The sequence below is a fragment of the Vulpes vulpes genome, chromosome 6, assembly GCF_048418805.1.
Source record: "Vulpes vulpes isolate BD-2025 chromosome 6, VulVul3, whole genome shotgun sequence".
Classification (NCBI taxonomy): Eukaryota; Metazoa; Chordata; class Mammalia; order Carnivora; family Canidae; genus Vulpes; species Vulpes vulpes.
This window is the reverse complement of record NC_132785.1, coordinates 16483551-16509591: the sequence shown is the minus strand read 5'-3', so window position 1 is coordinate 16509591 and position 26041 is coordinate 16483551. Positions and strand designations below refer to the sequence as shown.

Below are 26041 nucleotides of genomic sequence, written 5' to 3'. Positions count from 1 at the left end.
AGGATCGAATCCCACGTCGGGCTCCTGGTGCATGGAGCCTGCTTCTCCCTCTGCCTGTGTCTCTACCTCTCTCTCTCTCTGTGTGACTATCATAAATAAATAAAAATTTTAAAAAAATCCTAGAGGAGAACACAGGCAACACCTTTTTTGAACTTGGCCACAGCAACTTCTTGCAAGATACATCTATGAAGGCAAGGGAAGCAAAAGCAAAAATGAACTATTGAGACTTAAGATAAAAAGCTTCTGCGCAGCAAAAGAAACAGTCAACGAAACTAAAAGACAACCTACAGAAAAGACATGAATCGAAATCTCACAGAGGAAGACATAGACATGGCCAACAAGCATATGAGAGGGACGCCTGGGTGGTTCAGCAGTTGAGCTGAACCTTCTGCCTATGTTTCTGCTTTTCTCTCTCTGTCTTTCATGAATAAATAAATAAAATCTTAAAAAAAAAAAAAAACACCAAAAAACAAGCACATGAGAAAATGCTCTGCATCACTGGCCATCCGGGAAATACAAATCAAAACCACAATGAGATACCACCTCACACCAGTGAGAATGGGGAAAATTAACAAGGCAGGAAACAACCAATGTTGGAGAGGATGTGGAGAAAGAGGAACCCTCGTGCACTGTTGGTGGGAATGTGAACTGGTGCAGCCACTCTGGAAAACTGTGTGGAGGTTCCCCAAAGAGTTAAAAATAGACCTGCCCTAGACCCAGCAATTGCACTGTTGGGTATTTACCCCAAAGATACAGATGCAGTGAAACGCCGGGACACCTGAACCCCGATGTTTCTAGCAGCAATGTCCACAATAGCCAAACTGTGGAAGGAGCCTCGGTGTCCATCGAAAGATGATGGATAAAGAAGATGTGGTCTATGTAGACAATGGAATATTCCTCAGCCATTAGAAACAATGAACCACCATTTGCTTCAATGTGGATGGAACTGGAGGGTATTATGCTGAGTGAAGTAAGTCAGTCAGAGAAGGAAAAACATTATATGGTCTCATTCATTTGGGGAATATAAAAAATAGTGAAAGGGAATAAAGGGGAAAGGAGAGAAAATGAGTGAAAATATCAGTGAGGGAGACAGAACATGAGAGGCTCCTAACTCTGGGAAATGAACAAGGGGTAGTGGAAGGGGAGGTGGACGGGGGGTTGGGGTGACTGGGCGATAGGCACTGGGGGGAGCACTTGGTGGGATGAGCACTGGGTGTTATGCTATATGTTGGCAAATTGAACTCCAATAAAAAAATATACAAAAAAAAAAAATAAAACGTGCATGAGATTTTGCTTTCATTCAAGTTTGATGAGGACAACAGATCACTAGATACTTGCCATTTAAAGGATAGTTTAGTATGTACAGTTCCCCCAGAGTAGGGGGCAAACCACAGGAAAAAACTATAGATTTTTCTCTGCAGTCAGAGAGCAAGGGGAATGACTGCTTATTGTGGTTTCCCAGGAAGGAATGGGCTGACCAGGTTTAGGAGAGTTTGAATAATTTCACTGGGGGGGGGGGGGGGGGGGGTTAGAAGCTGTCCTTAGTTGTCTGATGCCTGGTGCTGAGAAGATTAGCAAGTAGAGGTGGGCTTTGGATTGGTTAGTTTGCATATGAGAGGGGATCAAGGCAGCAGTGCTGGCCATCAAAACATCAGATACAGAAACTAGAAAATGTGGTTAATACAGTAAGATTTGGCCTGGTGTTAGCAGACTTTTGGGATGGTACAAGAAAAGTGGGCTTTGCTCAGCACTGGATGTTGTCAAAAAGCAACCAAATTTTGTGATTGGATGTTTATCTAGATGGTGGGACAAATGAGGTAGAACATTGAAGTGATAGCCAGAAAAAGGGGTTGGTCATTTTTGTGGTTTGGATAATATTCTTATTTTGGCTTTTTTTTTCTTCTTATTTCTGTTGTTGAGTTTTGATATTCAGATATGATTATGGAGTGCTTTTCTTGTTTCTTGCTTCAGCATAGTCACAGTGATGTTTTCTGATGTCGGTATTCTGTGAAATTGTTTATGGGCAATGAGAGAGGGGAGGGCCAAGCCCGCCTGTCTCTCACAATAATCCTAGAAGGTAAGTACCGTTGAGCACTGGACAAAGCAGGAGTTAGGGGCACCAATCTCCACGTGTAGTCACAAATCCATATATACCTTTTGACTCCCACCCCAAAACTTAACTACTAAGAGACAACTGTTGACCAGAAGCCTCACCAATAACATAAACAGTTAGCACATACTTTGTATATGCATTATATACACTAAGTATTCTTACAATAAAGTAAGCTAGACAAAGGAGAAATGTTATTAAGAAAATCATCAGGAAGAGAAATATGTTTACAGTATTGTACTGTGCTTGCTGAAAAAAAATCTGCATGTAAATGGACCCATGCAGTTAAACTCATGTTGTTCAAGGGTCAACTGCACTACTATTATCTCTGTTTCCCAGTTGGGGAAATAGGCTTAGGGAGTTTAAGCTTATTTACTAAAGTCACAAAATCAAGAACTTTTGTTTCCAGCTACCTCATGATTCTACTTCCACCCTACTGTAAATAAATACTGTGTAAACATTATTTTTGTTTGCCAAGTTCTTCCCTCTCTGAGATTATATGCTCAAGATAGGGGGGGAATGCAATACTAAGAGGATTTTGCATCTGGATAAACAATAAAAAAGATGTCCACTCAGGGCACCTGGGTGACTCAGTCAGTTAAGTGTCTGCCTTCAGCTCAGGACATGATCTCTGGGATTGAGCCCCTCATTGGGCTCCCTGCTCAGCAAGGAGCCTGCTTCTCCCTCTCCCTCTGCCTTTCCCTCTACTTGTGCTCTCTGGCTCTCTCTCTCTGTCAAATAAATAAATACATAAATAAATAAATAATATATTTTTTTAATGTTCAGTCTTCTGAAAATGTTCTTTAAATGAATTCATAAGTAATTCCATTGGAGTATTGTAGTGTGACTCTGATAATATAAGTCACCTTCTTTTATTGGTGTCTTAAATCTAAGTAAAGAATGAGATTAAAAAAAAAAGAATCAGATTCAGGGCTTAAAGTTGAAACATTTGAACCCAGAAAATCCCATCTCAGTAACTGGACATGACCTTCCTGAGTAGGAACCATTTGCCATGATGAATCTAAGAATTAAGTTCCAAGAAGTGATAAAAATGGAAGTTGGAAGGAACAATTCCTATTGGAATAAGCTGGTTTTATATAAGCAGCTTACCTACAGCATATGACACAATTTTATACTAAGTTGATTAAATTAATTCATGGGAGAAATTATTTTAGGAGATAACTAAACTGTAATCTGGCCAGGCCAAAATGTTTCTACGTGTGTTGTCCATGAACAAGGACATAGCTGATGGGTTGAATTGCCTGGGCCTTCCTCCTCAGCAGGACAAAACAAAAACAAAAACAAAAAAACAAAAACAAAAAACAACCAAAAACAAAACAAAACAAAACAACTCAAAGCTTTTTTAAGGGATACAAAGAAAAATTCAGATGCAAGCGGTTGTATATATAAAGAGGATTATTGTTTTGTGCATACCATGAAGACAGGGAAAAATTTCTATGTCTCATCTCAAAATGAAATGCTTCATATAAAATGGTTATGAAAATCTTCAACCTTGTGATTATCATAGGTATCTGGATTCCTCTATTGAGTTTATGAGCGTTAGCGTGTTATAAATCCAAAGCAACAGGTTAAGACAAAATGTGCCAGTTATTTATTTCATGTACATAAACCTGAGCACAAAGAACAGAAGAGTCACAGTAAGTATGTAAATATGTCTCTAAAACCGTATTTATGTTAGCATGGAGACGTCCACACAGAGCTAGTGGGAAATCAGTGTGGGGGAAATTACTGCATGTTTGCCAAAAACCCCATGGAAAGCTTCGAAGAACCCAAAGTACTGTAAAAATGCCAGAATTATTCATCTATGAGCTGTATTTTCCCAAGAGATCTAAAAGATTTATAAAATAAAAACAAGTACCTATTAAGTAGCAAATTAAGCCTCATGTACTAGAGCTACTTCTGTCAGCACTGGAAAACTGTAGAGTAAATACAAAGAACAAAACCTGAAAGGGTTCAGACAGGCAAATGTTTATCCAAATCCCTAGTCCTTTTAAAGAAATACTGGGGTTTCTGACAGATGAAAGTTTAACAACAGAAAATGTAGGCTCACATACATATTTATGAAACCTCAGGCCATAAGAAGAGTTAGTCTAAGCAGTAGTAAGTAACACAACAAAAATATCAACAATTATAACAACCTATCTGTCCTCTGAATATCAAGAGCTTTATAAGTAACAGCAACAATTTAGAGAGTTCCTAAAGTCATCACAAAGAATTAATACTTTTACATTAAATATTTCTTAACAGAGACAATTATGACTGTCAACATATTGTTAGTACAACCCAGTGAAGAGTGAAAAGTTAGGAGTGTTTCACTGAATGTAGCCGTAACGTCCAGTATTATTTCAGTGAGTTAGGTAAGGAGCAAAAAAATACTCACATTGGGTTCACAACTGTTTTTATTGAGGTATAATTGGAATACAGAAAAGTGAACATAACTAGATTAATTTGATAAATTTTGACAAAAAATACATACTCGTGAAACCATCACCACAATCAAGGGAATGAACACATCCATTGCCCCAGAAAGCTTCTACATGCCCTTTGGTAATTCCTCCCTCCCCCTACTCCCCACTACTCCTCCCAGCCTCAGGGAACACTCATCCATCTGCTTTCTGTCACTATGGATCACTTTGCATTTTCTATAGTTTTCTACAAATGTTATCATACAGTATGTTTGGTCTCTCATTCTCTTTCTCTCAGGAAGCGGAGAAGGATCTAGCCTCTTTCACTCAGCATAATTGTTTTGAAATATATACATGTTGATGCTTTTTATTTCTTTTTATTGCTAAGTAGTGTTTCATTTATGGATATACTACAATTGGTTAATGCCCTCACATGTTTGTTGGGGAGGAAAACTTTTCCTCTACCCTTCAAAATCCTATTGAGTGGTCTAAGAATTAAACTGACATGAGACAGATTAACATTTAGTCTTTTTCATTTTCCTATCCATAAATTGTCTCCCTTCCCTTTGAAATCCCAGACCCAAACCCACAGGCAGTCAAGCAATTGAGACTTTTATGCTCTCTGGAGCTAGGGGGACTGGGGTTTGGGTCCTTCCTGGAGCAGGTCCTCTAACTAAATTCTTTTAAACAATTAGTGAGAAGGTCAAAGATTCTTCCTATCTTCTGTTTCTTAAAAACAATCAGCCTACAATAATCCACATGCCAAAGAAAACAATTTGGGATAACAAATTTTGTTCCCTTACATGTTAATAGACATTGGGTTGTTTCCAGTTTGGGGCTACTTTAAATACACTATGAACATTCATGTACAAGTCTAAGTATGAACATATGCCTTCATTAGCATGGGTAAATTACTAGGAGTAAAATGACTGGGTAATATAATAGATATTTTTTAAGAATCTGCCAAACTGTTACCCAAACGGTACCATTTTACATTCTTACCAGTGGTGTATGAGAGTTCAAGTTCCTCCACATCTTGGTCTAGTGAGACTTTTCAATTTTGGTCATATTTATATGTGTGTAGTAGTTAACTCATTATGATTTTAGTTTGCATTTCCTTGATGTTGAGTATCTTTTCATGTGCTTACTTGTCATCTGTATATCTTCTTTGGTCAACTGCATGTTTGAGTCTTTGGCCCATTTTTTATTGGGTTGTTTTCTTACTGGGTTTTGAGAATTCTTTATTCATTCTATATAGAAGTCCTTTATTGGATATGTGATTTGAAAATATTTTTTTTCCAAGTCTGTGTCTTTTCTTTTCATTCTCTTAACAATGTCTTTGAAACGCAGAAGTTCTTAATTTGATTAAGTACTGTTTATCAATTGTTCTTTCATGGATCATGTTTTTGGTGTTCTCGAGTTTACAATTCTGTCTAAATGCAAAGTCATAAAGATTTCCTATATTTTCTCCCAGATGTTCTATAGTTTTAGGTCTATGAGCCATTTCTGTGATATTCTGCACTGCGTAATCTACCTACCTTGTCTTTCCTCAACTCCCTCCTCCATCTCTCAACTCACAGAGAATAGGTACTGCCTGGGTTTCCCCTCCCTACACTGTGGTCTTGAAACTTGCTCCAGGGAGCAATCTGGAACAATTGTAGGGCTCACCTGGTTGCTTTCCATCTGTCAAGACTCACTGTACCTTGTTGCCTTGTGTCCGTCTTGAGTTTCAGTGTCTCACATATTTTGTCTAGTTCTTTAAGCATTTTAGCCTGGAAGGTAAATCCATCCTCAGTTTCTCTATCCTGACCCAAAGAAGGCCTCTAACTCTTGAACTTTAACAAAATTGCCTTTCTTTAATGACAAACAGGCAAGAGCTTGCCACTCAGAATATGTCACCACATCCCTCTAAGCTTTGTTCTTTTCCTATAAAACTCCAAAGAACTTAGCCTGTGATAATTATGGATATTTCTGTGCTCCTCCAACTAATCAACATAAAAAAAAAAGTCCTGTCTGCCCTTTTTTGAGGGTATTTTTCCTAACTACAGCTGTTCTAAATTTATTAAAAACCAACCAATCAACCAACTCTACCCAGACCCCACAAGCAGCAGTTAGTCCCCCCCCATGAGCAGTTAGTCTCTTAAAGCATTCTTGGAATTGAATTGTTATATTACTTCAGTTAAGGCCATCCTAATATGAAACAAAATATGATGTCATTATAGTTCTCTCAAGTTACAATGTTCACTACCCTGGATTATATAATGTGCACCTGACAGCACTAGCAAGCATTGTCTTGAGATTTTAACCTACATTATCAGTCTAACCATGGTCATAAACTTTGCTATCTGGAAAGAAGGCAGATGGAAAAATTAGCAAAGAAAAGAGAAAGGAGTTACCATGTGCCAGAATAATCCATCCAGTGCCGAGACCACCCTCAAACTCTCACCATAGGTGGTGATAATGCTAGGATTTCTACATCCTGGGTGGGGGCAAGAATTCTGCTTTATGCAGATGGCCTCCTCTCTTGGAGAATGAGAGCTGAAAGAGTCTGGTCTTTGTTTTCAGCTATTTCTCCAAGAGCTCTTTTGTTTATATAAAATCCTTATTTTGACTTTCCAGTTCCCCTTTGATCACTGTGTTCCTGGCACCCACTAGGCTTTGTCAAGGGAGACAGTTTCACCCTCTTGTGAGCAGGATCTCCAATAGTTATTGTAAGCACCTTTTTAAGCCCCATATTCACCAGGTAGCAAAGCCAGCTTTTCTTGGGATTTCTGTAGCCCAGAGGGGTCCCAGGTCTTTTGTAGCAGGCACTGTGCTATTGGTGCGTTTCATGCCTGTGTTCTCAAAGGACAGAAAATAAATGAGAGGAAAATAAATGTTCGCCAAATGTGTCTCTTTATCAACCCTGTCATTCCTCAAATTTGGAAACAGTTATCAGTTAGCTGTGCTTCTAGCATGGGGGTCCAAATATCCCTTTCAGGGGCCTCTTTTATTGAAGCAGTTCATGGTGGCCCTGTTTTCTTTTAAGTAATGTGCCAGGCCCTCTGCCCACACTTGTTGGCAAACCTGACAAAAGAGGAACCTAGAGGATTGAGCTCTTGTGCATGAGCCACCAAGCCTGCACCCTGTGCCCTGCATTTCTCCTAGTGTTGGATCCTGTGGGTCCTGTGGGACCTCCCGCCTGCTGTCATCCAGTCCTGATCCCTGGCACGGAGCAACAGAGAGCCCTGGGTTACCTCAGCCTCAGCGAGGGCCTCTCTCAGCCATATGTGGAAACTATTCCTCTGGCTGAACACCCTCTCAACTGTACTTTCTCCTTCTCATGTATGTAGAGTATAGGACACCAAACTCAACATTTTCCTGCTGTAGTTAAAACAACTGAGCTAGCCCTGTTCTCTTTCCTATTTCTATTAAACCATTTTTGATGTCTGTGGCCTTGTCTTTTTCTTTATGCAAACATACTGTCTAAATGAATTTTTTATCTGCAGCATTTCACCTCAGCAAGTATTCCTGGAATGCGAGATAGACCAAAATGGTAGACACTCTGGCACATTTTACTTTTGAAAAACTGCATAAAATAGCTACCCCCAAAAGGGACAAATGACGGGGCCTATGACAGGTTTCTCTAAGCTATGCACTGACACTCTAAGTTGCTCACACATAGGACAAGACCTTGTTAGGGTAAGTGCTAGTGACAGTGGGAACGCCTCTCCTAGCACCATCATGCATTCTCCTCCTTTATTCTGTGTGGTTACTCCTTGCAGTCTGCTGAGCCACACACCAGGTTAGGGACGGTGTATTAGCGAGTCACAAAGAAAGGCCAACCATAGAAACACTAGAAAAAAAATTATGAGGCTGGGGGTGTCACCCATATGGCCTCAGCATGGAAAGTCAAGTAAATTACAAACTCTTTAATAGGACAGAGACAGCCTCCACATAGTGTTAGTCCTAAAAAGCTCGAAATGACTAATTAGGGAGAAAGGAAATGAAAGGGAGAGGGAGAAAGGAAGAAATAGGGAGATGATGGGAGGGAAAGAAAAGATGAGAGAGGGCTCAAGGCCAAAATAAATGACAAAATTTCATGTTCTGCTTTAAAGAAGGCCTTAGAAATTTTCTTAAAGCCTACCGACTCCTTGTTTTCTTTATTTATTAGCCGACACTTGTTTCCACAGTATTTTAATAAGTGAAAAGGGCAAGGGTGGGGAAGACACAGTTAGCAGTACTGACCCAGCCCTCATGTCAGGTGTCAGGTCCAACTGGAGAAGTGCTAGAAGTCTGGAGGCAGCCTCAGGTGCTTCCCCAAACTTTGAAGACTTTTTTTTTTTTCCAGAAAATTAATACGCACAGGCCAGAGGGGGAAAACTATTTTAAAATTAAAAACATTATTAAAAAAATAATACAGAACATAAAATGTTAAAATTATAAATGAGTAATTTTTAGAAGTTTAACAAAAATAAAAGTCAACGAAAAACATTTAAGAGATGAAGTTTATAATAAAGAGAATGTGAAAAGGATGATATGCAGATAGCAAAGCAAACTGATAAAAGGAAAGGGAGTTAGACCATGAGCACCATGAGACTGGAGATCATGTCGGTCTTGCGGACACGTGCCCAAGACACTGTCAGTACTCAGGAACTATTTGCCGAACAAATACAGAAACATTAATTTTTGAACTGACACTAAAACCATTTTTTTCTTTGAAAGGAGGAAAAAAAGAATTGGAGCTAAGAATATGGATATAGAAAGTCAAAGGGAAAGAAGGGTTTGAGACAAGAGGGAGAACCAGAAGAAGGGAGAGGGAGGGTTAAGAGGGGGAGAGAAGCTTTGGGCCACAGAACTGGGAGGAAAAGCCAGAGCTGAACAGCATCCTTTACCGTAATTATCAAACTGTAAGCATGCCTAAAGGGCTACTTAACATGACAGAAATACATCCACAATGCAAACCAAACCAAAACCAAAACAGACAATAAGGGGGGAAAAGAGGGAAAAGGCAGTCTCCTAAAGCGGACTTCTAAGAGCCTCCCGTGGGGGTACTTGTCCACCGTCTGCTCTAACACTTGCACTTTGGGGCCCCCGGGTGAGTGAGGTCACCTCTCGGAAGGAGCTACTTGAGCTGCAGAATGGAGATAGAAATGCGTTCCTCATAGAGTTGTTGTGAAGATTACAAAAGGCAATGAACGAGAAGTGCTTGACCCAGTGCTGGCGCCTCGGGAAACCTCGCAAAGGGTAATGATTATTTTATTATTACACACCCCATCCTCGCACCCGGGCCCGCAGTTGCCTTTAATAACACAAAATTCCAGAGAAGCTTAGCTTTTGGGATAGCTGGCCCAGTGTATCTTGCTCTGTCAGAAATGGGCTCCTTCCCCTGGGTGCTCCAGCTGCCACCAGCAATCAGGAGGACAGCTTGCCTGGCCCACTTGCTGCCCAACTCGAACTTTTCTTGAGATCTTCAGGTCAAATCACAACTAGCACATATTATCAGTCAGAACTGTTCTTAGGGACTGTTGTGCTATCAGGTAACCAGCAGTCAACACTGGTGCCATCCACTGAGTCTATTCTGGGTAACAGTGGGTATTGCTAGGTTTTGCTGTTTCCATCAGGTGAACAAGAAGCGTGGAGAACCAGGACCTTCATCTGAGCTCTTCTGCTTCTTCCCTCATTGACCTATCAGCTGTCAAATTCATCAAAACTATGACGAGCCTTCCTCCGGTTCTCAACCCAGGAGACACGTTAGCTTACTTGGAGATCTTTTTAAAACCACCATGCCCAAGCCATCCCCTTCCTAGTTGATTATGTTGCACAGCAACGGTAAAGGACAAAAAACAAAATGTGAAAAACTCAACGCTGCTGGCCATGCATTTTCACCTGTATCCTTTCACTTGTTATGATGTAGAAACAATCAGCTGTGGGTTAGTAAAGAAAATGTACAATTCACAGGTCCTGAGCGAGAGCCTGAAGCCCTCTCCTTCAAAGTATGACATTCTGTCAATTACTTTGGCCAGAAGGTTCTGTTCTCTTCTTCCTTCCTTCTTTCTTTCCTCCCTCTCCTTCCCTCTTATTCTTTCTTTTTTAACTGTTCTTCTGACTTCGCAGAACTAAGACTATGGGAAGACTGTCTTTGCCGTGTTACCCAAAGTTTGTAGTTCAGACATATTCCTTCTCTGTAATGGGCATCCCGGTCTCCCTCTCCTTTAGGCAAGTATCTGGGCTTGTAGACACATATCTTCTGCCTCGAAACATGCTTCCACCCCCACTGGTAATGTCGGGGCACTTGGGTCAGGCCTAAACTAATCAATCCACAGACCCTTGCTGAAGTCACTGGTTCGTAGGCAGAAAAGCAGCACAGACTGTGAGTAAACGCGGCCTCAGGGGAAAGGCTTCTTTTCTCTTCTGAGTGCACTTCTAGAAGTGACCACAGGCCCATCCCTGGACTCAATAGCTCTGGGAGTTGAAGCCGTCTCATGATCCCATGCCAGAGACAGCAGAAATGAAAGATGCAAAGAATCAGGGTCTTTTGTGACAACTCTGAGTTACTGAATTAAATCAGCTGAAACCCACTGAGCTTCTGGTAGTTCAGTGAGCCAGTTAATTCCCTTTAGTGTTTTAAGCCGGTTTGAGTTGGGTTTTCCATTACCAGCAACCAGATACATCTTGAAAGATCCATTGCAAATTTTAAAAGGAAGGGAATGCCTGGTTTTGGATTGGATTACACTTGAAAAAGCTAGCAGAATGCTAAAAACAGTATATTCAAACATTAAATATGTTTTCCTATCGTACTTAGCAGCTCTCACCTTACTAAGAACTGCTATCCAGTTGCAGGTTGTTTTTGCAGGAAACGTGGCCAGCTGTGTCAGTCAGTTTATTCTCTGATAATAGTGGTGGGGAGGACTTCAGTATCCTGGGACTGCTGTTCTATTCTATACTATGGGGTTAACACCAGACCAACAAGAAAGATACTGTTCAGCAAATAAAACATACAGTAAAACAATGTATATAACAGCGCATTGGTTTTATTGATGGCAGAAGAAAAAATTCTCTTTCACTGGTAAAAGGTACTTGCTTTACTTAACTTAGTATTTTTTTTTTCCCATTCTTCGCGTTAGTTGGATTTTTCTCCCCTCTAAAATCTGCTTTTCGATTCTCCAATAGTAATATTCATCACGGCTGCACCTTATTCTGGAGGGAAAGTAGGAAGTCTATCAACAGGTTTTGACCAGTCAATGGCTCCTTTCTTCACAAAGACTCTATTTAAAAGAGAAGAGGAAAGTGAGATTGAATCCTCAAATTGGCTTTTCTGTAGTCATGATACACTTCTGCTGAAACATATGTGAATGTAAGCATTGGTAATAAATATTAATAGATCTCAAGTATAATCAAGTGGACACTGCTGTCTAATTATAAACATAATTTCTATAAATCAATATATAAACAAAAAGCAAATCTTTTTTTTTTTAAAGCAAATCTTTCAAAGTAATTTGTCTTCTAGAAATTCTTAAGAGTACATCTCTGTCATTGTGAGCCTCATTATTGCTGGCATGTCAACTTCAGGAATTTGAATTAACTACACGGTATTTAACACAGGATGACCTGGAAAAGCTGCAGTCTGCCAGTGGGCTGCTTCTCCCCATCCTACCTACCTCCATTTCCCCTTTGAACACTTTTGGACCAGTTTAGTCTGCATGGTAATTTATGTAAGCCTATTACCCGCTCCTGTCTGCTCCCAACCTTTACCGGGCATCACTCTAGTTGAACCACCTTGAATGGTGACAACAGAAAGAGCTAAGAGAAGGGGAGAGAAGCCTGTCTGCCATAGTCGTGTTCCAGCTGCATGCATGAACGAATGCTTGGCAGGGCCCAGCAGAGTGCCCTGGGCTGCATATAAACAGCTCATATGTCTTCAGAAGTAAATAGTCCCCTGCTAGGAAAGTGAAGAGCTCTGGGTACTGTTATCCTCACATAATGCCTATCCTGCTGGCACCAGGGGGTTCTGTGACAGCTATCTTTATAGCAATCATTTCTCTGACCTTGATTTGAAAAGTTTTACAAAGGGACGCTCGACCAGATTGTTTTTTTTTTTTTTTAAAAAGACATTTAAAAAAGTATCTTTTACTAGGTGAAAATGGTGTCAAAACCTGGATTTTAGAAATAAAGTCATGACATTTATATAGTAGTCTATGCGTGGCTCTTGGTTTCAAGGTTTCACATTGATATGTGAAATTGTGAAGATGGGTCTCTCGACAAATAAGAAACTAGAACGGAATATTCAAAGCGACTCAACATTTATTAAACTGCTTTCCCCGTTGAGTCTTAACTTTGGTGGCCCCAGGGGGCTTCATGCTGATGTGTCTCACAGAGTCTTCCCACACAGGCCTCCTACTTCTCTTTTCACAGCAGGACTCCTCAACTGGGCTACAGCAATACATTCTTAGTGTCCTTCCCTCCTGGGGCTGTAATCCACTCTACATACGGCAGCAATATAGCCTAAGCTTAATTTTGATCATATTACTCTCATTCAGAAGTTTATGGCCACCAAACACACCAAACTCTTAATGCAGCTAAAGCCGCACTCTTGTGTCACCACCAGTAACTATGTTAAACATCTACTGTTTGGGTTCACATATGCTACTGTTGCCACTGGAAGCTACTTGCTGTGACCTCAGCTTCTTCCCTTCTTTAAGTGTTCCTTGGCCTTTAGAATTTCCTCAGACATCTCTACCCTACCCTGACAATGAAGCTTCAAATTGATTCCCGATGCCTGCCCCTACTAGTTGGGATCTGGTTCCCAGGACTCCAATCATGTCAGAAACCTCTTCAAATGCATGCAATTTGGGTCAGTTTCACTGATTAAAGAACTATGTATAATTCCTCTGTCCATAGCTACACATATTTCTGAGTTATCTGGGACAATTATGACAAGTGCAGGAACTAAAAGTTTGGAGTTTGGGCCCTCTCTCCTCAAGTCTCATACTGGGTCCTATTTCCCCACATTGCTCCCCGACACCTAGCTTGGACTCCCAGGTATCTCTTGCTTTTGCTAGTCACTGATGATATGCTTAGTACCAAGACCAAATAGAATCCAACTCCTTCTCCACTTCGGGTGACGTATGTATGTGCATGTGGGGAGGTGGTGGTGGGATAGAGGGCTTGTAAAGAAAACTTTTTAGGACAATCAAAGAATGTGTAAATTACAAACCAAGAACTTTATGAAAATATACTTATTTAATAAACACTGACTGAACAGGTACTATGTGTCATTCATCACCTAGCAAAGTACCCAAAACATTATAAAAAAAAAAAGTATGACTATGAAATTACAGTTTTTAAGTGAGAATAGAAAGTGCCTTAAGTGTTTCTTACTATCTTGAATAATTTTAGATAACAAAACCTACAAAAAATTTCAGCATATATTAGAATTCATACTTATATTTGCTGGAAGTCAAATGGCAGGCTACAATGGATATCTTCTTTTTTTTAACACTTGAATTAATGGAAACCAGTAATGAGGAAACAAAAATATCTTTTCTCTCAAGAAGAAAATAACATTGGTTGTGTGACAAGAACAAGAAGAGTAATTCTTAATACTGGTGAACCTCTCATTCAAAGGCAGTATATTAAAAAAAAGAATTCTACTTCATAATTTTTGATGTTTGAATAAAAATTAAAAATTTTTTTTCAACCAAGAGCATATGTGTTTTACTTATTTATTTTTCAGAGTAAATTTTGCAGGGAGGGGTTTCCTTAGTGATAACATCACAAGACTGCCCCCCCCCCCCGCCATTTATCCCCCATGCAGTGCAGCAAAATTAATCTTCTTATCAATGTCAGGAATCCAACATCTCTGTCACACATCTCTCCCATCAACAGTACAATTTGAAGCAAGCATCTGGGAAAAATGGGATGTTTTAACTCAGAGAAAACAGAAAACCACTAATGTTGTGATGTTTCAGCTGATTGGGGGCAGCCTGCATTGTGGTATTAGATATTGATGAGCTACAATTACCACGGAGCTATGGTTTCTGATTTACTTGAAGCAGTACATTCTTTTTCAGAGGAAATTTTCCATGGAAGCCTAATCTAGAAAACGTATGGAAGAAAAACCAAAGGGTGGAGAGGATGTAGTTCCAGCCTTCAGGCTACAGCCTTACTTCCCGCTCCCCAACTCGCCTCTACTTCAGGCCCTATACGGCTTCTCTTCTGCAGCCTCACGATATCACGGACAAGTCCTAGTCCTGCATCTCCTGTTAGGCAAACACTGCCCTATAGCAATCAGGGAGCTGAGAACCTTCCCCCTTATTTTAAAACCTTGATTAACCAATTTAGACATGCTTGGAAAGCTAAGAGGGAATTTTCAGTTTTCATTCGCCCTGAGAGTGATTTAATTGTAAGCATGCTGAATATATGTTAAAAGTGAGCGTTCAGTCTGGCACAATGGAAAGTTGTGAAGGTCCCTACATGTACTTTGATTCTGCTTTGGTCAGTGCTTGCTACAGAAAAATGCCCAAAGTCGTGAATAGTCCTTCTATAGTACTGTGGACAGTAGGTCACGTCTGTTTACATGATGGCCTTGTATTAAGCACAAAGAAAAGCCAGTTGATGAGATGAAGAAGATGCAACGCTGGCCGGCTCAGGTAAAACGGAAGTCGAGTTAACATGAGACCTCCACTCCTGGCAGGCTGCTACATAAGGAGCTAAGGACTAGAACATAGTAGAAAACATTCCTTCACTTAGGATGGCAGAGCTAATTTGCAACCAGTGAAGGAGTTTGGGGAAAACTGAAGGACATCTAAGACTCCGGGACAGTGCTGCCCAGCACAAATACAATGGGAGACACATGGGCAATTTTAAATTTTCCATTAGTCACTTAAAAAAAAAATACAAATGGGGAAATTAACTTTAATAACATATTTAATCCAACTGATCAGAAATATTCTTATTTCAATACAGAATACAAATTACTGATATTTTATTTTTTTTTACCTAAGTCTTTAAAATCTGATATGTATTTTTCAGTTATAGCACATCTCAATTCAGACTAGCTGCATTCCAAGCACTAAAAACTTACAGCTGGTTTGAAAAATTGAGAGGGTCACTTAGTAGGGGGAAAATACAATATGGATAACAGCCTTTGCAAAATGAATAGCTGAAATGAGAAATTGAGAACAGTTTCTTAAAAATTCTCAATTGTCTTGCTACTGAGAAGAGACTCAGAAAAAAAGAAATATTTAGGTCTAAAATACTCTCATAGTCTTTATAGTAATATATAACAAAAGCTGTAACTGGAAAACTCTGAAAATATTCAAAAGTCTGGACATAATGAAAAAATAGAAACGTTACTAAAGATGACAAAAGTATTTCCTCCTAATAACATTAAAAAAAGAAGGTCTTTGTTGATCAAAATGAGATGCTTTAGATTGGTCTCATAATATCCTGACTTCTTCGTTATATTTCTCATCCTTCCTATTGAAAATGATTTTCAGAGAGCAACTCTCTGAAACTCTAAGATGAAAGTTTCTGGATCGATAGCATAGGGCCCCCAAACCCCATCTCTGTAAGCAATCACATTATTTTCACCCAACTCCTGAAAATATAATATGAAACATTTCCTCTTTCTAAAAAGGATCGGAATTAATTAAACAATAAAAAACTCAATTATACAAGTTGGTGATTATCCTTTGTTTCCTTTTATTTTCTTCCTGCTTTCAAAGTTAAAGACATTTTACTGATTGGTATCACCTCCCATAGAAGAGTGTGGGTACAGAGAAAAAAGGGCATTACAGGTAGCATTTGTGGGGAAAGGCTTGGTGGAAAAGTAGCTTGTAACTATGGCATAATCTTACATACTTTATAATTGAAAGGTGTGAAACATCCGTTTTTTTCTATTATATTATTACAAAATATTAACAATTGGACCCACATATTCAACGTAAATAGCATTGTTCTTTATACGGAAACCATCTCACAATGCCTATTTTACCTTCTCATATTAGTTCCGGGCCCGGGGAGGTTGGTAAAACTGCTGGGTGGGCCGAGTGGATCTTCTTGGCTGGCCATCACCTCCTCTACGGAACTCAAGCGTTTGGTCATAGGTGCCTTCTTCCTCCTATTTGTAAAGAGTAGTGATTTAAACACGTTCAGAATAGCTACAAGTTTCCTAAGTTAAATACTTTATGGTGCCGATTTTGATATGCCTCTTAAGCTGCCCTGGGATTCACATCTGTCAACTTTTATAACAGAGGGAAGCAAGGGGAAGGGAAAAAAAAGGGGGACATTGTTAAAACTCTTTTGGTCCTTGATAACAGAAGAATGAACTTGACAGTGGTAAGATTAGAATCAAATTTAATTCAAGAAAAGGAAACTATTTCCACATAATAGCATGATTATCTCACCAAATGACTTGACACAAGGGGGTGAAATCACAAAAAAGCAAGCATTATAACAAAAATTTTCCTGAATATTTGGACTTCTAAATATTTCTAGGTATTTGTCATGGAAAGGGATTTTGGTAAGATACGGAAAAGGGGTTGAAGAGCCAGAGAACGTTCACCAGCTGTCTGTCCTCATCTGATGAAATCTCCAACATCGTTAAGAACCTTACATCTAGAGACAGGAAAAAATAATGGATTGGAATGAGGAGGAAATACAATTTACATATAAAGAAAGCTTCATGCAAGACATAGCAATCGGCACAGTAAGACACAAACTATTTTCTTCTCATTTTCTTTCTTACTGAGGGGATACATCTATCAGCTTGAGGAATAGCATGGAAAATTAGGATAAGCAGATTAAACAGCAGAAAGAATACAGTTAATTATAATATTTGAAAAGAACTTAGAAGCAACAGAAATGTAGCCAAAGCCACACTGGTTTCTTACTGAGTGCTGCCACCCTGTTATTTTAGTATTTTGAAATTAATGCAGCTATGAAGTATGTTCCCTTTTAAAGACAGAAAAAAATTGGCTCTCAGTTTTGTTTATGAAAGAAACAGCATCTATTTCAAAAGTAGGGTTTAAATTCCAACTGAATTATCAGAGCACAATAATTTGCATCATTTTGAAAATGTATCCCTCTTCTTCCTCCTCCTCACATTATCTCTGGGTCTTTCCCAAAAGATTGCTTTCCTTTAACCCTATTAATAACATAAGAAGTTATAAAAGACTGAGTTCTATTTTTCAAATTTTACAGATCCAACTACTGCAATTTTACCTGAGAGAAGCAGAAAGATGCTAAGATAATTTGATCAAACCCTATCATTTAGAAATGATATTTAATATTTAGCACGAACATAACTCTCATTATTAGGCATCCTCCAAGGTATTTGTAAGAAAGAATCATTATTTCAATTTTATACAAAGGACACTGAAGCCCAGGAAAACTTTGTGACTTTGCCCTGATACTTCTAAGGCAAACCTGGGTTTCGATTCAAATGCAACTGCTTAAATCTTTACATCTCAGTCTGCATGTCAAAGAAATAAACCAACAGCCCCAAATTAATGACATCCTTAAGGGGCCATCATCACTTAAATAAGAGAATGGAGAAATTTGACCATATATTGACACCACTCAATAACTGCATTTTAGAGACAAACTTCCAGATTAGCTCTCCTTTCTCTATGCCCCTTTCATTAATAACCAATCTCAAAATGGTTAGAAGTGTCAGATATTATGTCTATAATTTAGTAAAGCAATTAAATGCAGTAAGAAAAATTAAAAAGTGTTCGGGAAAGGAGAGAATTATTTTTTATTATTCTGGCCACTGTTCTGAATGATGACTGTCAAATATTATAGCTAAATTTGAAAAGGAGCTATTTAATTTTATGACATATGACAACATTTGAAGCTTTGCATATTAACTAAGAAGAATGAAAACATATTTGCTACTGTAGTAGATGAAGTAAGTATTTCAGGAATTAGAATCAAAAATTTTTTTTCTTCACACCCAGCTGCAGCACTGGTCAGAGGACATCTAAAAATCTATACTTTATCAATAAAAAAACACTGTTAAAGGTAGGAAACTACATTTGCTGAGAGAGTGAGCTGGATTTATATAATATGACATAGCTATTTGAAAAGCTGTCTCTACTGTGTTTAAAAGATTCACAGACTATACCAGCCAGAGCCAATTAAATAGTTTTATAAAGATGACTGACCATGAGATTTCTTTCACATTATTTGATGTCTTCACAATCTTTTTATACAAAGTAGAAGCAAAAAATAAAAATGGTTCTGACAGCTTGGTTTTCAGTTATTGTCAAAGGCACAATCTTGCTTTTTTAACTTTTAAATATTCCTCTTGCAGAATACTTGAGGGCAAACCTGGTCACCCACAGAAACTACTTCCTATAGTCCACAGCTAGTAATTTTTAGCACTGAAGGAGTACCTTTCCATTTTATATAATACACAGCTCAACTTAATAGGTGAGTATATTTGGAGTCATCTTTGAACGAATGACATTTATACCTGGTTCTTCCTTCTAACTTATCTCCTTCCTTTATGTATTGCTACTCTGTAACGGATTTAAAACTAAAAAAAAAATTATTAATTTTATAGTTCATGAACATATTTTTAAAAATCTGACACTGTGTTTGAGCTGGCATAGTCCTGGAAGGCCATATGGTCTGTCCCTTGCCTTAGACCTGACAGATGAGGAATCTCTAAGCCCTGAGAGGTGAGCTCACTTTCCCATGTCACAGAGCTTATTCAAGGAAGAGTACAGACCAGGGCCATTTTGTTTCTGACTCTCAGGTAAGAGTCTTTAAAAAACTTGTGATAACTTTCATAAAATGAAACTGATCCATATTATCTTCACCCAACATTTGAGATTCAGAACTAGTTATTGGGACTCAAATTTTTGTCCACCTAAACCTGGTTCAAAAATACTAAATAACTAATATTTGAATATTTATGCACCATCTTTTCATACCAATACTTACTAGCGTATTGCTCCTTTTAATGAGATGATACAAAATGCAATAATCATTGTGACATCAAGCATGAATGAAATATTTTGAAGAAAACAAAAAAGTCCCAGCACCAATGTAAAAAGGAGATGTACAACTTCATCTATAAAACACGTCTGACGGGTCACAATATCTTTTCTGTGTATCCCCTTCATTCTCTCATTAGCGTACTATACCTGGAGTGAGAACACAAATACATACTTCCTCATTTATAAATGAGCTGTGGTACAAAAGCTCATTGTAAATCAGTCACTTGGAACCTGGAGCATACCTCAGTAAAAGATATGTAACATTTAAATAGAAGCTGGGTTCTCTATTCTTCAAGGTGAAGTGCAATTAAGCATACAAACCAGTATTTTAAGGAAAGTGCTAGATCGGTGGTTCTCAACTGGGGGTGATTTTACCCCCTAAGAGACATTACCCATTGTCTGGAGACACATCTGAGGGGTGCTATTGGCATCTCGTGGGTCTAGAGATATTTTTGACTGTTACAAACTGAGGGGACAGGGAGTGGGGGAATTGCTACATCTAAGGGGTGGAGACCAGGGGTGCTGCTAAGCATCAACAACGGCAACGGGACACCCCAGGCAACGGGACACCTGGGTGGCTCAGCTGTTAAGCCATCTGCCTTGAGCCCAGCGCGTGATCCTAGAGTCCCAGGATCGAGTCCCACGTCGGGTTCCCTGTACGGAGCCTGCTTCTCCCTCTGCCTGTGTCTCTGCCTCTCTCTCTCTCCCTGTCTCTCATGAATATATAAACAGAAATGAAATCTCTCTTTAAAAAAAAAAAAAAACCCAGGCAACAAAGAATTATCCAGTTCTAATGCTAACAGGGCCCCGAGTAAGGAGGATAAACCTCCTACTCTGAAGTGCCAGGGTAGATTGGAAAATAATTCTGAAATTCAAGAAGTTTGGGTTTGCCACCCTTCCACTTTTTCCTTTGGAACATTTCTTCTGCCTCTGCCTCTAAGGCCTTAAACGCTGACCCAAATCTCTATGGAATTTTTGCTGGGGGCGGGGGCCTCTATTTGTCCACAATGCTACATTTTCCTCTGTGCCAGTGACACATTCATATTATCTTGTCTTAAATTACCATTTCTTCAGGATTTTCCCACAGCTGTAACTCTGAGGAGACAATCAGAGATTATTCGGTTGCTGAGAGTAGGAAGCAGGGATGGCCATTCTCTTCACAAAAAAAAAAAAAAAAAAAAAAAAAAAAAGGAACTTAGAAAAAACTTAATATTGTGATACGTCCTTTAATAGCTATTTTGTGCATAATCTAGTAATGTTTCTTCTAGTCAGTTCCTTCTAACAGTTTGTAGTTATAAAAATACATGATCAAGCATATGAAATGTATATCATGTCCTCTCAACACTGGGCCTTGACATTTAGGATATTTTGAACAATGAAATACTCACGAGTAGTTATCTCCTTCAGTGATTCACAGATTAGCTACTCACTCTGAATTTTCAGGCTACCTTTTACCTGCCTGGTGAGCTTGTGTAGTCAGTTTATAGAAATATAAACTAATTTTAATACAACACCTAGGCCAAAGTGAAAGACAAACTTCTTTCCCAAAACATCATATAATAAAGGGGAAAATACGGAGGTAATGAAAAGATTAGTGGTTGCCCAAGGTTATGGGGAACAGAAGGATGAAGAGGCAGAGCAGAGGGAATTTTTAGGGCAGTGAAACCATTCTGTTATGATACTATTACGGTAAATATGTGTTATTACACATTTGCCCAAACCTGCTGAATCCTAATGTAAGCTATGGACTCCGGGCAATAAGGTGTCAACGTAGATTTATCAATGACAGCAAATGCATTGCTCTGGCAGGGATGTTGGTAATATGGGGGCTACATGTGCGGCAGGGCAGGGAGCATATGAGAAGTCTCTGTACCCTCCTTTCAGAGGAATCTAAAACTGCTCTAAAAAAACCCACCGAAGTCTGTTTAAAAAAAAAAAAAAAACAGGCAGTAAAATAGGCGATGTCAGTGGGATACTTTGTGCCTTGTAGAGTGCTGGTGATAAGGTAGGTCCTTAGTATTTGATGAAATATTTCTTGACCTGCCTTATTTAAATTGGCACATTTTCAATCCATTCAGATTCTTCTTTCTGTGGTTATCAGTAACTAGGATATGACAATTAAGTTTCTTTCATCCTTGGGATGCCATGAGAATTAATTAATGTGTGAAAACCACTTTGAAGTTTATTGAGCTTTCTGAATTGGTTCTAGGCTGTACTTAATTTTGATTATACCTTGGATATTCATAACATTTCCTCTTTGTCCTCACTGAAAAACTTTGACCTTTGATTTTATATTTCAGTCCAAACAGCGAAATAAAGTAACTCTGTCCCATCCAAAAACAAAACAAAAAAATCACATAATGGACCCTAAAAGTAGAACTTAAAATATTCTTAAGTAATCTATTTTAGATAAATTATACTAATATCCTACTATATTGGAGTAACTTAAAGTTGAAAGCAAAAGCTGGATTGGCTTTTATTTTCTGTGAAGTTTATGGATAAAATCTGTGCCCAAAAGAATCATGTATTATGATCAACACTGAACTTTACCAATTTATCTTAAAAAATATGCTCCAAATGAATATTTATAGCTCTATGACAAAGTAAACCAGGCTTGTGGTAGCCTGGAACCACAAACTGTAAAACAGGAAGTTTCTGTAATGAAGAGTAATCCAAATAACTAAGAAACTATTATTTGCTCAAGTAAGTAGTACCACCACCTGAGCTAAAACAGAGGTCTTCTGATTCATAGTCCTGTCTGCCCTTCACCTTGCTTCCAAGTAATGAGGGTGAGGAATACAGTTATAACAGATTTCAAAACTGGAAGGGGAAATTGGAGATAACCTGATTGAGCAGATTAAATTTTTAAAGAATATTATTATTTGTATTTTGGGTAAATGTTCTTCTTTCATATGAAATTTTATATAGAGTTTCAATATAAAATAGGTGGGCCTAGGTTAGAGTGAGTGTATGCAAGCAGTATCACCTTGACTTGCTCTTCCTCAGTCCCTCCAGCTCTGTAACTCCCTAAACTACAAAAATTAACCCCTCCCCCCCATTTCAACCTCTGCTGTACACTAGGAACTAGCTGGATTGACTGACTTGATTAATACAAGAAAGTAAGCTGATGGAAGAATAGGAACCAGAACGTAGGCCTCTGACTGAGTTCAGAGGCCTTTTCACTTTTACTTTCTATCACAGAGAAAATCTAAACCCTTCTTTTGACTTCTATGAACTAAATGTCTCACTTGATAAAAAAAAAAAACTCACCTTCCATACCTAAGTGGGAAAAAAATCTCAGGTTTCATTAACATAAGAGAAAGTCATTATGTATAACCAAAATAAGTAAATTTTATGATAGACTAATTTCCTTGTCTTTGAAACTTTGAATAAAATACCATTTGAGAATAAAATACAATGGGGAATTATAATCAGTGGATCTAAGATCATCTCTTTAATATGTACCATGTCCTAGAATATTTTATTTAAATATTTATATCAACATATTTTATAGCAGAAAAGATAAACAATGATTCAAGACCAAAAAAAAAAAAATCTAATTACTAAACAACTATCCTAAAATGTATGGCTGATAGAATACAATGTTTTCATTCCTGTATCATGCAGGATTTCAGGAGACATTTCAATATGGTTCTGATTTTCTCCTTTCAGAAAAAACTACATTTTCTAGAGTTACATAAAAATTGAAACTATTGGGCAGCCCCGGTGGCACAGCGGTTTAGCGCTGCCTGCAGCCCAGGGTGTGATCCTGGAGACCCCGGATCAAGTCCCACATCAGGCTCCCTGCATGGAGCCTGCTTCTTCCTCTGCCTGTGTCTCTGCCTCTCTCTCTCTTTCTTTCTGTGTCTCTATGAACAAATAAATAAAAAATCTTTAAAAAAATAAAAAATCTATAAAAAAAATTGAAACTGTTGATGATTCTGGAAGATACTAGGAAATCATGTGAATACCTAGTACAAGGATTCTACTCTATGCTCTGCCAACCAATGCAAAGCCTGAGTGACAACTGAACTTGAACATAAAAGAACGCTGGATGTTTGTTTAATTGACAGCATAGCAAACACAGTACTATTTATCACAGTCCTTCCCCTAATATCATTAACACCATCCACTCTTCAAAACAGAATAAACAAGCTATTTTTGGCAGCTTAGGCACTCAAGGAAATTGAACTACAACTACACTTCTTCCTTATTTTTACTACAAGAATATGAAAAAGAGACTAGTAAACATGTTACCCTTAACAAATTGCAAATGATAAAAATACAGATTGTCTCTTATGCAAAAACACACCTGAGTTTGCTTACAACTTGGAATACAGAAAAAGGGAATGAATGTTTATTCCACTATGTGTTTGGCATTTTGTATTATATCTCATTTAATCCTTCCAACGATGTTTTGAATTACTTAAGCACATCATTCTACATATGAAGAAATTAAGGCTCAGGGTAATTTACACAAAGTTATGTAAGTGGCTATGCCTGAATAAGAGCCCTGGACTGTTTGTTCCAAAATTCTTTCCATAGCATCACATAGTATATATTTACATATTTTGTTTCAGATAGTTTTAATTTTTTCTAATGGTTAGCTTAAGATCATTTTTAAGTAAATGGTATGGCCTCTGCCCTGAAGCCTCTGTCCTAGCATAAACATCATTTACTGGTCATAATCTTTTTTGAAATACTATAGTAAAGTCCAAAGAATGTCATAAGAATGTATACCTCTCTCAAACTCATTGGCTGTTTTAGCTAAAGGTTAAATAGATTCTAAGGTTGCCCAGAAATCAAGGCAGGGAGCACATCCTGTTTCCAGATATGCCAATCTACTCAAAGATTTCCTTGAGAGATACATTGGTATTTGAGCCCTCAGTCTCTTTGGTCAGATCTGAGTCTGAGTTTAGACTCCACCACTTCTAGGCATGTTACTCAATTTCTCTTGGTCTCAATTTTCTTACACAGAAAACAGTAATGAACTCATAGGTTTACATGGGGAACCATATGAAGTAATACCTGAGAAGCGTTTATCAAATAAGCCTTTAAACTGCCTATTATTCTAAAGTAAGTAACTCTTTGGCAATATAATATACATGGCCCACTTTGTTAAACTACCTAGAATCACAGACTTTGCTAAAATTCAGGAAGTTTGTTGCTAGAGTACTCCTCAAATTGCTTTGGACAGATAAGGAAAGTGGAAGAGCCACTGAAAACAAATGAAAGAGTCAGTGCAAGGAGAAAGATTCTTGCCATCTGCTTTCCTCTTATTTCTATGGTAATTAAAAAAAATTATCTATACACTAAAACCAGTACTTTAATATTCTAAATCACTCTGTTGTTACCCCTGGTTTTATTTCTTTGAGAGGAAGTCTTTTTGTTCAATTATAGAGAAAAAGGGCAAATAGAACCAAAAAAGGGGAGGAAATTAGCAAAGAAGCATTTTTTAAATCAATCAAAAGTTATAGACACTATTTGCATAAAATCTGAATATTTTAAGAGGAAGCCAAAAATAAGTTAACATGATCAGCCTCTTTGAATATCTATCTTGCCTTTAGATTATATCCTTGAAATTTTGGTAAATGCTATAAAAAGGGACCAGTTAGAAACACTATTTAAAAAGTGGAAGTACAGCAAAATGATTAATAACAGAAAATGCCTATCTATCCCTGTTACTATGTTTTCAGGTCAATGCCCACTAATTATCTTTGCAAAAGCAACTGCTTTCTCAAATATGCTAAATGAAGAAATATGTTTTAGAATATTTTATGGTTAAGACATATGAGCACTAATCACAAGTGGTTAATCATTTCACTTCTCATAATTTATATCATTTTTACATCTTAAATGGGCAGGCTAATATAACATAATTTAAGATAGGTTAACTCATTCTTTCTCTGAAAGTAATAATTACTGCACCATCATGCCAGACCACTTCTTACTCTAAAAGTCAGCCTGATGCACATTATGTAACTGACCACCTGAGACAAATAGTTAAGGCATGCTACAGTGACCTGTAATACAGATTTAAGAAACAAAGATAGAAAAAAATCTCCATGTCAAATTGATAAAATATAGGTCAGCTCTTTAAAAAGCACGAAGGGTTGGAGTGGGGATGGGACACGTGACTTGACATGCTTGATATAACTATAAGAAAAAGATAGTCATGCCTAATAACACAGAAACAAAATCATTGCTGATGTTTTCACCCCTTTAGTGAAAGTAAAGGAAAATAAGACTAAAAGGAAAAGAGTTAAACATTTAAATCTTAAAGCAGATAGCACCCAATGTGGTGAACATCATTTTTGCATTTGAATTCCATTCACACCTAAAAACCCATAATAACAAAGTCTGCATAACGTACTAAAAATATTTCCCTTTAGTGAAACATAATGTTAACAGATATTTAGAAACCCTAATCAATTAACAGGCTAGCTAACAAAGCCAGTTTTAGAAATGTGAAGTAGTCCAGGAGTCAGTGATCTGATGTCTGCAGTACAAGAACC

At 38.1% G+C, this 26041-nt stretch overlaps 1 protein-coding gene across 14 annotated transcripts in view; it reads right to left on the bottom strand.

Annotated features, from left to right (window-relative positions):
* Positions 1-11529: 11529 nt before the first annotated feature.
* The window catches only part of TDRD3 (tudor domain containing 3), a 160902-nt gene continuing 146390 nt past the window's right edge, over positions 11530-26041 (bottom strand). For 11 of the 14 annotated variants that reach the window (XR_012001996.1, XM_072760665.1, XM_072760667.1 and 8 more), the window contains 2 exons: positions 16514-16639; positions 11530-11783 (listed from right to left, as the gene is read on the bottom strand). Coding sequence is in view for 10 of the 14 variants with exons in the window: in XM_072760665.1 (XP_072616766.1) it covers positions 11711-11783; positions 16514-16639 (199 nt within the window). In the remaining 4 variants the exon portion in view is untranslated. Of the gene's footprint in view, positions 11784-16513; positions 16640-20589; positions 20682-26041 lie in introns of all 14 variants that reach the window. The other 3 variants (XR_012001997.1, XR_012001995.1, XR_012001998.1) reach the window with 1 other exon arrangement.